Consider the following 13,834-nt stretch of genomic DNA (forward strand, 5'->3'; position numbering starts at 1 on the left):
AGGGACTTCAGTTACGTGGATACACTGGAGATGCTGGGGTTGTTCTCCTTGGAGCAGAGAAGGTTGAGAGGAGATTTGATAGAGGTGTTCAAAATCATGAGGGGTCTAAACAGAGTAGATAGAGAGAACTGTACCCAATGGCGGAAGGATTGAGAAGGTGATTGGCGACATGAGGGAAAGCTTTTTTACGCAGCGAGTGGTTAGGATCTGGAATGCACTGCCTGAAAGGGTGGTGGAGACAGATTCAATCCTGGCTTTCAAAAGGGAATTGGATAAGTACCTGAAGGAAAACAATTTGCAGGGTCTGGGGAGGAACTTGCTTGCAGAGAGCCAGCATGGGCTCGATGGGCCTAATGGCCTCCTGTGCTGTACCATTCTACATTGAGAGAAGACAAGTTACCGTTTTGGGTGCAGTTCTTGATGGAAGTTATACACCCGAAATGTTGACCATTTTCCTCATTACAGATGCTGTGTAATTCTAGCATTTTCTGTTTTATTGAAGGAATTGAGTTGATGAGCTGAATTTTTTTTAATTCGTTCTCGGGATGTGGGCGAAGCTGGCAAGGGCAGCATTTATTGCCCATCCCTAATTGCTCTTGAACAACTGAGTGGCTTGCAGTTGAGAGTCAACCACATTGCTGTGGGTCTGGAGTCACTTATAGGCCAGACCAGGTAAGGACAGCAGATTTCCTTCCCTAAAGGACTTTAGTGAACCAGATGGATTTTTACGACAATCCAGTAGTTTAATGGTCACGATTACTGATATTAGCTTTTTATTTTAGATTTATTTAATTAACTAAATTTAAATTCCACAGCTGCCGAGGTGGGATTTGAACTCGTGTCAGCTGTGGCTCAGTGGGTAGCACACTCGCCTCTGAGTCAGAAGGTTGTGGGTTCAAGTCCCACTCCAGGAACTTGAGCGCATAAATCTAAGCTGACACTCCAGTGCAGTGCTGAGGGAGTACTGCATTGTCAGAGGTGCCGTCTTAAAAGATCCCATGGCATTATTTCAAAGAAGAGCAGGGGAGTTATCCTCTGTGTCCTGGCCAATATTTATCCCTCAATTAACATAATAAAAACAGATTATCTGGTCATTGTCACATTGCTGTTTGTGGGAGCTTGCTATGCGCAAGTTGGTTGCCACATTTCACAGATTACAACAGTGACTACATTGGCTTTGAGACGTCCGGTGGTCATGAAAGGTGCTATATAAATGCAAGTCTTTCTCCGAATCATTATTCGTCCATTAACATAACCACTATGCTACCGTTCCCTAATGGCATTTGCATTCATACTTCTGTCTGTCATTCAATCTTTGCATGTAAATGATCAACGGGTGTGAATCTACTTTGATATATTTCATTAAAGTATGTTGCTTCACAAAATTCAAAATTATTTCCCATTTGTATAGACAATTCGTGTTTGTATGGAGGAAATAATCCACAGATATGCCAATTATAGAGTTAAAATAAAAAGGGAAAACTGGTGTTTCAGGTCTGTACATTTCATCAGAACTCTAACTGTTTAATAGAAAACTTAGATGATATCAAAAATCAAAAGTGAGGTGATAGGGAGATACAAGATAGAGAAAATAAAATCAGAAAATGCTGGCATAACGCATAGAATCCGCCAGTCCTGGAAAAAAAAACAGATCAACTCTAAACTCCCTGCCAGCGCTGTGTTCTGATAAAGACTCTCGACCCCAAATGTAAATCCACTTCGTCTCCCACAGATATCAACGGTGAGCATTTTCCCCCTCTGTTTTTTCCACCATTGTTTTCACCATTCTGTTTCTCCGAGCCTTTCTCATGCTTTAATAAGGAAAAATTGTTGGGTCTTGCCTCTCTGCTCAGTTGATTCCATTATGTGTGAATATTGCAGCAGCATGATACTCTTATTTTAATAATAATTGTACAGAGTTATGGAAGTACTCCAATATCATTCACGTCACAGCTGATTTTACTGAGAAAGAACCATTAGAATGGAATTTTCTGACTTAGTCATATTACTTTAATATAATCTAATCGAACAAATAACTGATGTCTAGTTTTGTAAACTGTATGTGATAGTTTAACTGGTTGAATGCTACATGTAATACTTCTGTTGGTTTTGCCAAACCTTAAGCTACCGTGACATGTCTAAAGGCATTAGGAGTTACTGGGCACAACATGAGACATCTAGTTCCAGTCAACCCACCATGCGATAGATGTTTGCTTGCATATTACACATATTTACATATAATTTCCAGCACAAAAACAGACCATTTGGCCCAACTTGTCTATGGCTGGTGTTTTTGCTCCACACGAACTTCCACCCACCTTACTTCATCTAACTCCATCAACAGATCTTCACTGTGGGAGGACAGAAGATTGGGAAGCTTTTAAAAGCCAGCAAAGAATGACTAAAAAAAATGATTAAGAAAGGGAAGATAAGACTATGAAAGTAAACTAGCACGAAATATAAAATCAGATAGCAAGAGTTTCTACAGGTGTATAAAAAGGAAAAGAGTGGCTAAAGTAAATGTTGGTCCCTCAGAGGACGAGACTGGAGAGTTGGTGATGGGGAACATGGAGATGACAGAAACTCTGAAATATTTTGTATCAGTCTTTATGGTAGAGGACGCTAAAAATATCCCAACAGTGGATAGTCAAGGAGCTATAGGGGGGGAGGAACTTGAACACAATCACAATCACTAAGGAGGTGGTAAGATAATGGGACTAAAGGCGGATAAATCCCCTGGACCTGATGGCTTGCATCCTAGGGTCTTCAGAGAAGTAGTGGCAGGGATCGTGGATGCATTGGTTGTAATTTACCAAAATTACCTGGATTCTGGGAGGTCCCAGCAAATTGGAAAACTGCATATGTAACGCCCCTATTTAAAAAAGGAGGCAGACAAAAAGCAGGAAACTATAGACCAGTTAGCCTAACATCTGTGGTTGGGAAAATGTTGGAGTCCATTATTAAAGAAGTAGTAGCAGGACATTTGGAAAAGCATAATTCAGTCAGGCAGAGTCAGCATGGATTTATAAAGAGGAAGTCATGCTTGACAATTTTGCTGGAATTCTTTGAGGATGTAACAAACAGGGTGGATAAAGGGGAACCAGTGGATATGTATTTGGACTTCCAGAAGGCATTTGACAAGGTACCACATAAAAGGTTACTGCACAAGATAAAAGTTCACTGGGTTGGGGGTAATATATTAGCCTGGATAGAGGATTGGCTAACTAACAGAAAACAGAGTCAGGATAAATGGATCATTCTCGGGTTGGCAATCAGTAGCTAGTGGGTTGCCGCAGGGATCAGTGCTGGGACCCCAACTATTTACAATCTATATTAATGACTTGGAAGAAGGGACTGAGTGTAACGTAGCCAAGTTTGCTGATGATACAAAGATGGGAGGAAAAACAATGTGTGAGGAGGACACAAAAAAACCTGCAAAAGGACATAGACAGGCTAAGTGAGTGGGTAAAAATTTGGCAGATGGAGTATAATATCGGAAAGTGTGAGGTTATCTACTTTGGCAGAAAAAAATCGAAGAGCAAGTTATTATTTAAATGGATAAAAATTGCACAGTGTTGCATTACAGCAGGACCTGGGGGTCCTGGTGCATGAAACACAAAATGTTAGCATGCAGGTACAGCAAATGATCAGGAAGGCCAATGGTATCTTGGCCTTTATTGCAAAGGGGATGGAGTATAAAAGCAAGGAAGTCTTGCTGTGGTTATACAGGGTATTGATGAGGCCACACCTAGAATACTGCGTGCAGTTTTGGTTTCCATATTTAAGAAAGGATAGAAACAAAGAAATTTACAGCGCAGAAGGAGGCCATTCCAGCCCATTGTGTCCGCACCGGCCGACAAAGAGCCACACGGCCCTTGGTCAGCAGCCCTAAAGGTTACATATAAACCTATGATCAATGATGGAAAGGCAAAGAGCACCCAGCCCAACCAATCCGCCTCACCACAACTGCGATACCCCTTATACTAAAACATTCTACACTCCACCCCAACCGGAGTCATGTGATCTCTTGGGAGAGGCAAAAACCAGATTTAAAAACCCAGGCCAATTTAGGGAGAAAAAAAATCTGGGAAAATTCCTCTCTGACCCATCCAGGCAATCGAAACTAGTCCAGGAGATTCCACTGCAGTACTTACCATTTATATCTGCTCCGTCCAACAAAGGGTCATCCGGTCTAATCCCAATTACCAGCTCTAGGTCCATAACGCTGCAGGTTACTGCACTTCAAGTGCCCATCCAACCATCTCTTAAAAGTGTTGAGGGTTTCTGCATCCACCACTCTTCCAGGCAACGAGTTCCAGATCCCCACAACCTTCTGCGTAAAGAAGCCCCCCCTCAAATTCCCTCTAAACCTTCCACCAATCACCTTAAAACTATGCCCCCTCGTAATAGACCCCTTAACCAACAGAAATAGACCGCCCCTCAATATTTTGTACACCTCAATGAGATCTCCTCTCAACCTCCTCTGTTCCAATGAGAACAAACCCAGCCTATCCAATCTGTCTTCATAACTAAGATTCTCCATTCCAGGCAGCATCCTAGTAAATCTCCTCTGCACTCTCTCTAGTGCAATCACGTCCTTCCTGTAATACGGCGACCAGAACTGCACGCAATACTCCAGCTGTGGCCTAACCAAAGTATTATACAATTTAAGCATAACCTCCCTGCTCTTACATTCTGTGCCTTGGCCAGTAAAGGCAAGCATTCCGTATGCCTTCTTAAACACCTTATCCACCTGGCCTGCTACTTTCAGGGATCTGTGGACAAGCACTCCAAAGTCCCTTTGTTCATCTACACTATTAAGTGGCCTACCACTTAATGTGTATACTCTTTCCTTATTAACCCTCCCAAAGTGCATCACCTCACACTTCTCTGAATTAAATTCCATTTGCCACTGCTCTGTCCACCTGACCAGTTGATTGATATCCTCCTGCAGCCCATGACGTTCCTCTTCATTATCAACCACACAGCCAATTTTAGTCTCGTCTGCAAACTTCTTAATCATACTCCCTATATTCAAATCTAAATCGTTGATATATACCACAAAAAGCAAGGGTCCCAGTACTGAGCCCTGCGGAACCCCACTGGAAACATCCTTCCAGTCACACAAACATCCATCAATCATTACCCTTTGCTTCCTTCCTCCAAGCCAATTTTGGATCCAACTTGACACTTTGCCCTGTATCCCATGGGCTTTAACCTTCATGACCAGTCTACCGTGTGGGACCTTATCAAAAGCTTTGCTAAAGTCCATATATACTACATCGTACGCACTACCCTCGTCGACCCTCTTGGTTGGATATACTTGCTTTGGAGACAGTTCAGAGAAGGTTCACTGGGTTGATTCCGGAGATGTGGGGGATGACTTATGAGGGAAGGTTGGGCCTCTACTTACTGGAATTCGGAAGAATGAGAGGTGATCTTATCGAAACGTATAAGGTTATGAGGGGGCTTGACGAGGTGGATGCAGAGAGGACGTTTCCACTGAAAGGGGAGACTAGAACTAGGGGGGCATAATCTTAGAATAAGTGGCCGTCTATTTAAAAATGAGATGCAGAGGAATTTCTTCTCTCTGAGGGTTGTAAATCTGTGGAATTTGCTGTCTCAGAGAGCTGTGGAAGCTGAGTCATTGAATACATTTAAGACTGAGATAGACAGTTTCTTAATCGATAAGGGAATAAGGGGTTGTGGGCAGGGAAGTGGACCTGAGTCCATGATCGGATCAGCCATGATCGTATTAAATGGCAGAGCAGGCTCGAAGGGCCTACTCCTGCTCCTATTTCTTATGCTCTTGTGTTCGCATTCCTTTCTCCCTCATTCCCCTTAAATGCATCTATGCTATTTACCTCAGCTTCTCCATGTGGTAGCAAGTTCCACATTCTAACCATTTTCTGGGTAAAGAAGTTTCTCTTGAATTCCTTACTGGATTCATTATCTGTATTGAAATTGATTTGCCATTTACATGCCCATTTTTCAAGTTTATTATCATCATCTTGCATTTTGACGCAGTCACCTTTAGTGTTAACTATAACCCCCAATTTGATGAATCATCCTGATCATTCTTTCCTGCGCCCTTTCCAAGCATCAGTTATTTTTGAGGTGGCATGCCCAAAATTTTTGTTCCTATCGTATTTCAGGACATAGTTGGAATCCAAGTTTCATCATTGAGTTGCATCAGGGCATCATTGCTAAAAGTGATTAGTACAAAGCTGGTTTAATAGGTTGGATAAGTTGTGAATGACTAACCTCGAGATAATTCATAAATATTCTGATCTGTATAATAAAGATTTAAGAATACAAGGAATAGCAGGTGTAGGTCATACAGCCCTCGATCATGGCTGAACTTCTACATCAACTCCACTTTTCCGCCCGATCCCCATATTTCTTGATTCCCATAAGTGACCAAAAATCTGTCATTCTCAGTCTTGAATATATTCAAGATTTGTTCAAAACTGCAGCAAATCATTGAGTGTTCTATTTCTAGATTTTTAATACCTTCATAGTAGACAGCGATACTGAAATTCAGCTGTTATGACTGCTCAGGAATTGTCATTGACATCAGCTGATCTTCGCTACTGTCAGACCTTAAATGTTGGGTATTTGTAAGGCTGTAGGAGGTGATTCAATATAATAAAAATGTTGAACAGCCAGTTATATTAACTAAACTTTGGGTTAGGAGGAGAAACACAGGTATTTATAATGAAAGATTGAAAGTACCTCTCCCAATACCAGAGTTCCTCTTTATGGTATATAGTTTGTGCATTCACATCAGAAATGGACATATCACACTTTAAATGTGCTTTGTAAAACTACTTGTTTGCTTCTCACTATTGCATATATCTATTTCAGGACCTTGCATCTTGCCTGACGTGTTTGGAGAGTGTCTTTAGTGCTTCATATATAAAGGGGAATGGATCCGTGCCCTCCCACAATTCTCAGACTCAAGTCCTTCACTGCAATGCTCTTCAGTCCTGGTCCTTACTGCTTACTATCTGTCCACCCTCCAAAATTCAGAAGTTCTTGGAAAAGTACGTGTGAACGTTTATTAGAAATGGCTACTGCTGCAGGTCTGCTGCCTGTTGCACCGTAATGTTTTATTTTAGCAACAGTTTATGGTAAAGGCCAAGTTGAGTGCCTTCAGATTGATCAGTAGTTAGCAGTATGAGGATTGCGCACAAAAGAGGAATGACATTCTGTGGCTTCAGGAGGTTGCTTTAAAAAGTTGTCCGATTTGAATCCCCTAACTTCCTGTTCAGCGAGAGAATAAATCACCCTTTTATTTAAAAAAATAATATTTACATTTTATTACACTAGGAAGAAGTAACTTTAATGTAAATCAAACTTCCTTCCCACTCCCATTTTTAGCTAATGAGCCAAAGATAATTCAAACCTCTGCCTCTTGATAGAAATCAGAATTTGGATTGCTTTATTGCAGCCTCATGCATACCTGAGGTTCTGAAAAGATCCAATCAGCTGATGCTACGGGCACTGAACTGGTCAGTGTTTTTTTTTTAATTGAATACCTGTCAAATATGCTCCCTTTCTGGTCTCTAGACAGCATGTCATTCCCTGACTATCAAGATGGGAGCCCACTCCCAGTCCTCTACCAATGCTGCAGTACAGCTAGCCATTAGAAGGTATGTGTGGGGTGCTAACTGGCCCTTTTTTTTCCCCCCTGTGGGAAGATGTATGACCTCGGCTGACTACCTCAGACTGATGAGACAGCTGAAATGACAACTTCACCCTGTGGGGAATTGTGAGTGTGAACCCGTGTCCTGTTGGTCTATGGCATACAACAACAACTTGTATTTATATAGCGCCTTTAACGTAGTGAAACATCCCAAGGCGCTTCACAGGAGTATTATGCACCGATTTGACACCGAGCTGCCTAAGTAGAAATTAGTGCAGGCTTGGTCAAAGGGGTATGTTTTAAGGAGAGTCTTGAAGGAGGAAAAAGAGGCGGAGAGGTTTAGGCAGAGAGTTCCAGAGCTTGGGGCAACGGAAGGCACGGCCACCAATGGTTGAGCGATTACAGTCAGGGATGCTCAGGAGAGCAGAATTAGAGCAATGCAGACATCTCTGGGTGGGGTGGGGGGCGGGGGGGGTGTTGAGGTGTTTAGAGATGGAGAGGAGTTTGAAATAGTTCATTGTAACTCTAGCTGGCTATACTGCACAAAGAACAGCAGCTTTAATTAAAAGGAATTGCAATTTTAAATGTCATGCTGATTTGACACACACATGTTGGACTAATGTATTAACTATATTTTCCAGTCATCTGCCCAAATTACCTGGTCTCCTGTGTAGTGACAATGTGACCTTGCGAATAGCAGCTGGGGAAGCGATTGCACTTCTGTTTGAGTTGGCACGCAAGACTGGTCAAGTAAGGAGCCCTTTTAGTTGTGTACACTCCTGCAGAGAAGTGACGCAATAATTTGTTACATTTTCTTAAAGCAATAAATTTACTATTTATTTGTGCAGAAATGTATTAAATATTCAAAGTTTCAGGATGTTTTGTCAACTTCCTCTTGCCTCATGACACCTTAGATTGGCAAAACTGCCTCTTGTGGGTCTTGAAGTGCAGTGTTTGCTTGTGATTTGAGTTTTTAATTGAGATAATTCTCAGTCTATCTGCTATTTTTGGTTTATTTTCTTTCCTGCCCTTAACTTTCAGTCAAAAAATACTGACCTGACTGTTTCCTTTATAACTGATTAAATGTTATTATGTAACATTTGCACCACACAAGTGTCAGGCAATGACTATCTCCAACAAACGAGAGTCTAACCACCACCCCATGACATTCAACGGGATTACCATCGCCGAAGCCCCCCATCAGCATCCTGGGGGGGGTGGTCACCATCGATCAGAAACTTAACTGGACCAGCCACATAAATGCTGTGGCTACAAGAGCAGGCCAGAGGCTGGGTATTTTGCAGCGAGTGACTCACCTGACTCCCCAAAGCCTTTCCACCATCTACAAAGCACAAGTCAGGGGTGAGTGTTGGGATATTCTCCACTTGCTTGCATGAATGCCACTCCAACAACACTCGAGAAGCTCAACACCATTCGGACAAAGCAGCCCGCTTGACTGGCACCCTATCCACCATCTTAAACATTCACTCCCTCCACCACCGTGGCTGTAGTGTGTACCATCTACAAGATGCACTGCAGCAATTTGCCAAAGCTTCTTTGACAGCACCTCCCAAACCTGCAATCTCCACCACCTAGAAAGACAAGGGCAGAAGGCGCATGAGAACACCACCACCTTCAAGTCACATACCATCCTGACTTGGCTGTGTTTCACCGTAACTTCATCTTCGCTGGGTCAAAATCCTGAAACTCCCTCACAGCACTGTGGGACTACAGTGGTTCAAGAAGACGGCTCACCACTGCCTTCTCGAGGGCAATTAGGGATGGGTAATAAATGCTGGCCTTGCCAGCGACACCCACATTCCATAAACAATTTTTTTTTTTTAAAAGGAAGCATTTATACAGGCAAATATCCTCATGATTAATGATACTAGAATTAACCGGATGCCCTGTTTGTCCATCAGAGGTTTATTAAGTTGGGAGAACTGGGGCTTTGTGTTAAAATCAGGTTCTCTGGTGCCTCCTTTACCTGTGTTCATGGATTGAATGAGGGTTTTCTCTCAACACATTTGTTAAGTGAGCCCTAGGTTGAACTACCAGGTTTGAATGTCATAAAACTCTGTGGCAAAGTGTAAATTATGGACTGGATTTTATGGTCATTCTCATCTGACTCTTAACTGTCCTCTGAGATGCCCTAGCAAGTCACTCAGTTGTACCAAACTGCTATGACAAAGTAACTCGCTCCCTAACAGCACTGTGGGAGTACCTTCACCACATGGATTACAGTGGTTCAAGAAGGCGACTCACCACCACCTTCTCGAGGGCAGTTAGGGATGGGCAATAAATGCTGGCCTTGCCAGCGACGCCCACATCCTATGAACGAATTTTAAAAAAAATTCTGTTCCTTCAAAATTGAATCTTGGTAAACAACTACTTAAAACTTACTTCAATTTGCTCTGAGGGAATTAGCAGTTAGTTTGCTGTTATATATTAATTCTGTTATCTGATCGTGGACGTCTTGCTGCTTTATTTTAAAGGAGTTTTTATATGAGGGTGCCGATCAACTTTGTGAAAAGCTGAAGGCGTTGGCAACCGACAGTAACAAATACAGAGCAAAAAACGATCGGCGAAAGCAGCGCTCCATTTTCCGCGATGTCATGCATTCCATTGAGGTAGGTTTTGTTCGTGTTACCTTTGAAGACAGGAAGATGGGTTTTATACTTTATTACCATCAAGAATGAGAACAAATCACACCACATAATTAATGGAAAACTTGTAGAAACTTTGCTTTCTTAAAATCAAGATACTCGTACCTAAACTTTTTGATGTCCTATTATCTTAATGTCTTCATATGCATGAGTTAGAGGCACTGAAACATCAGTGCTATTTGGGGTAAATTAGCTGGAAATACTTAGCAGGTTAGGCAGCATCTGTGAAGCGAGAAACAGTTAACGTTTCAGGTCGATGACATTTCGTCAGAACAGACAGTAAAATTCGTGTTTGAAGTAAAAAATATTTTCGTAAGACATTCTTTTTAATAAAAAAATTTTATTTTTTAAATAGCATACTTCACTGATGCTTTACTGGTTAAAGGTACTATGTGCAGTAATACTGGGCCATGCAAATCAGATAGGCCCTGGATTTTAATCCGGGGGGCTGCGGCGGCCGGCTGGTTTGAGGTTAAGAAGCTTGGAAAACCGGGTTTCCCCAATGTTCTGCAGTTTTTAACTGCAGGGCTCCTTTAAAAAGATTTTTGTCTTTACTGCCGACAGGCGGCCTGGTTGACCGGCTTGAGTCTTGTCGGGCGAGGAAGCCTACAGCACAAGGCCGCAGCCGATGAGAGCAGCTCGGTCTAGTTTGTGAGGGGGCAGATGGCGGTCAGGGTGGGATTGGTATGATGGAAATGGGGGGGGGTTCGATGGTGGTCGTGGGGGGGTAAGCAAATGGGGGTCGTCGGGGGTACGGGCAGAGGGGGGGGGGTGGAGAGCAGATAGTGGTCGGTGAAGGTTACTTGGGTAGCTTGTTGGGCCTGGGGGAGACACTCCTGGCCCACAAGCAGTGTTGTATAGGCACTTTACCTCATGGATTCAGCTCTACTTGCCTCCTTTCATGTGGTTTTCCAAGGTTTGGGAAACCTGGCCAACACGAGTTTAAAAATAGATTGACTTTTAATATGAAGACAGGCAGCCTCATTATAATATTTATATGACCAACTCGGCTCCCGTGAGCGGGTTGGTCTATCGTCGCACCTTTGTTAAACCTGGAAGAATGCGGGGTGGGTTCTTGTTTCAGATTGTGAATTTTTACCTCTGCCCTGATCCCAAACCAGTTAGCAGTTAAGATTCAGCCATAATGTCAGCGTGACTATTGGTAGTACTTTCTTCTCAGAGGCTTGTGGGTTCAAGTGAAAATTGTATTTGTAATCCAGAGACAATAACCTTATTCTAAATAAACTGGTGTATCCCATATTGCATGCAAGGTCCTTTGGAAACATGGGCTTGTCTAAGAAGCAGCACATAAAAAATATATCTAGAGACTATCTGGAGAAATGTATATGCGAGCTCTTCCATATTAGATTCTTGGCATGTGCTAAATTAAGTGCTTAATTTGTAGCGGATGCAATTTATCTTGAGCACATAATATAAATATAAGACTACTAAATGAGTGCTGCACAGTTCGAAGTGCCAACAAATGAGACATTAAACCGGGATCTCTATTTTAGTGGATGTTAAAGATCCTGTGGCACTATTTGAAGAAAAGTGATTTGGCCAACATTTTTCCCTCAATCAACATCACTAAAAATAGATTAACTGGTCGTTCATCTCATTGTTGGTTATAGGCCTTGTTATGCCCGATGTAGTTGTCGAGTTTATCTGCATATCATCGAGCCTACTGCTCAGAAATAGGCCATTTGGCCCAACTGGTCTATGCCAGCGTTTATGCTCCACGCGCACCTGTATGAAGTACTTTGGGATGTCTTGAGGGAAGTGATAAAGCGCATGAGATAAATAAAATATCGACTTTATGTTTTCTCTCTCAACTGCATTACTTACCTTTTAGAATAGTTTCTTTTAAGAAAAATACCACCCATAAAAGGCTCTGCATGCTGAAAAAATGACTATTATTCCATTGACTACATGAAATGATATAAATAAAAGCCAGTCAGGATAAAACCGTTGATTACTAAAAGATGGGTGCGTCTGGGTAAATGATCACCAAGCAAATCCCGGTTTCTATAAATTAGCGAGTCATCAGGCTATTAATCAATTACAAATGAGTGGTTAGGATTTGGAATTTGCTGCCTGGTAAGGAGATAGAAACAATAGCTTTCAAAAGGGAATTGGATAAATAATTGAAGGAGAAGAAATTGTAAGTATAATGGGGCAAGAGAAAGGGACTAAGTGGATTGTTCTTTGCAAGTGCCAATGCAGACTCATTGTGCTGTACTATTCTATGATTGATTCTATAATTTAACCAAGATATCCGGACATAATGATTGCCAAACAACACAGGTAGCCTTCAGCATACTTTTTGCATATGTGTTATGAAAATTGCTATCCATTATTAAAGCACCTGTGCCTCCTTTACTGACTTGCTCAAAGCATTTTCTGGATATAAAAATCAACTTTTGATGTGCTAGTTATTCACAGTTTTGACAAGCCATATAAACTTTTCCATATTAGATTCTTGGTTTTGCTAAATTTGGTGCTGCATGTGCACTTCATTTGTAGCGGATGCTATTTGTCCAGATAATCTCGTAAATTGGATAAACCATGTCTGTCCCCTGCAACATGCATGTTTTTTTTTGTCTTTGTTTTGACTTGACTATTGGTTTATCCTGAACAAACCTCTTGAAATTCTACAATGTTGTAATGTTTTCCAGCATTTCTTTCATACTATATTGTTTTATCCACCTCGATCCCAGTCTCCTACTCCACTCACTACTTTGTTTTCCTTCACCCACGAAGCATCAAGAAGTGTGTCTTCATTTTTTAGATTCTTGCTCTGATTTATCTGGTTATAATGAGCATTGTGTAAATTGGAGAAAAATCAAGTCTAGATATGTCTGCAACTTTTCACTAGGAAAGGGAAAGTAATCATCCCACATTCCCACCCGATTGCTATCCAGTAGGTACTGTTTGAAAGTGCGCGTATATGAATGTGTCTGGTAAAGACAACACCAGGCTTTGCTATGATACCCTTCTGCGATTAAATAGCCTGCTGACTCTAGGAGGGTATCAAATGGATGCCAGTGCCTGTGGAACCACATCTGGCAGGTGTCGGTGGTTTCAGCAGAGGATAGAAGAGCATTGGTGGTGGGGGATGGGGCGGGGGGCGGGCACTTGGTTTTCCTGCAGTGGCCCATTTGAACTTGGTTGTGTGAATTTCTTTAGTACAAAACTGATTCAGCTTTTTCACAAACGCAGTATCTTCAGCTGTGCTATAAATGAATTCATTGTTAAGCAGAATAGATATTAACTGCAGATCTAACCATGTGATAACTTGAGACCCTGAATAGGAGAGTTCTCCATTTTCTAGTGCCAGGATCCCTCGCCTTATGAGCATAAAAATTTGCCCTAAAAAAAAAGGTCCAATATCATGATGAATTTGGGTGCCTGTTTAATCAGTTAGGCAAAGCTTTTTGAATACAACTATTCAAATTGGCTCCTGGAACAGGCTAATTTATTTCTTGGTGTGATTATTTGTGATGTACATAGGTATATAGGC

General features: G+C 41.8%; 1 protein-coding gene across 2 annotated transcripts in view; it reads left to right on the forward strand.

The window, feature by feature from the left end:
- LOC139277275 (interferon-related developmental regulator 2-like) overlaps positions 1-13,834 on the forward strand; it is a 57,408-nt gene that overhangs the window by 36,836 nt on the left and 6,738 nt on the right. For both annotated transcript variants that reach the window (XM_070895525.1, XM_070895526.1), the window contains exons 7-9: positions 6,868-7,046; positions 8,290-8,398; positions 10,144-10,278. In XM_070895525.1, coding sequence (XP_070751626.1) covers positions 6,868-7,046; positions 8,290-8,398; positions 10,144-10,278 — 423 coding nt within the window. The remainder of the gene's footprint in view (positions 1-6,867; positions 7,047-8,289; positions 8,399-10,143; positions 10,279-13,834) is intronic.

This window comes from Pristiophorus japonicus, chromosome 12 (assembly GCF_044704955.1).
Source record: "Pristiophorus japonicus isolate sPriJap1 chromosome 12, sPriJap1.hap1, whole genome shotgun sequence".
Lineage (NCBI taxonomy): Eukaryota > Metazoa > Chordata > Chondrichthyes > Pristiophoridae > Pristiophorus > Pristiophorus japonicus.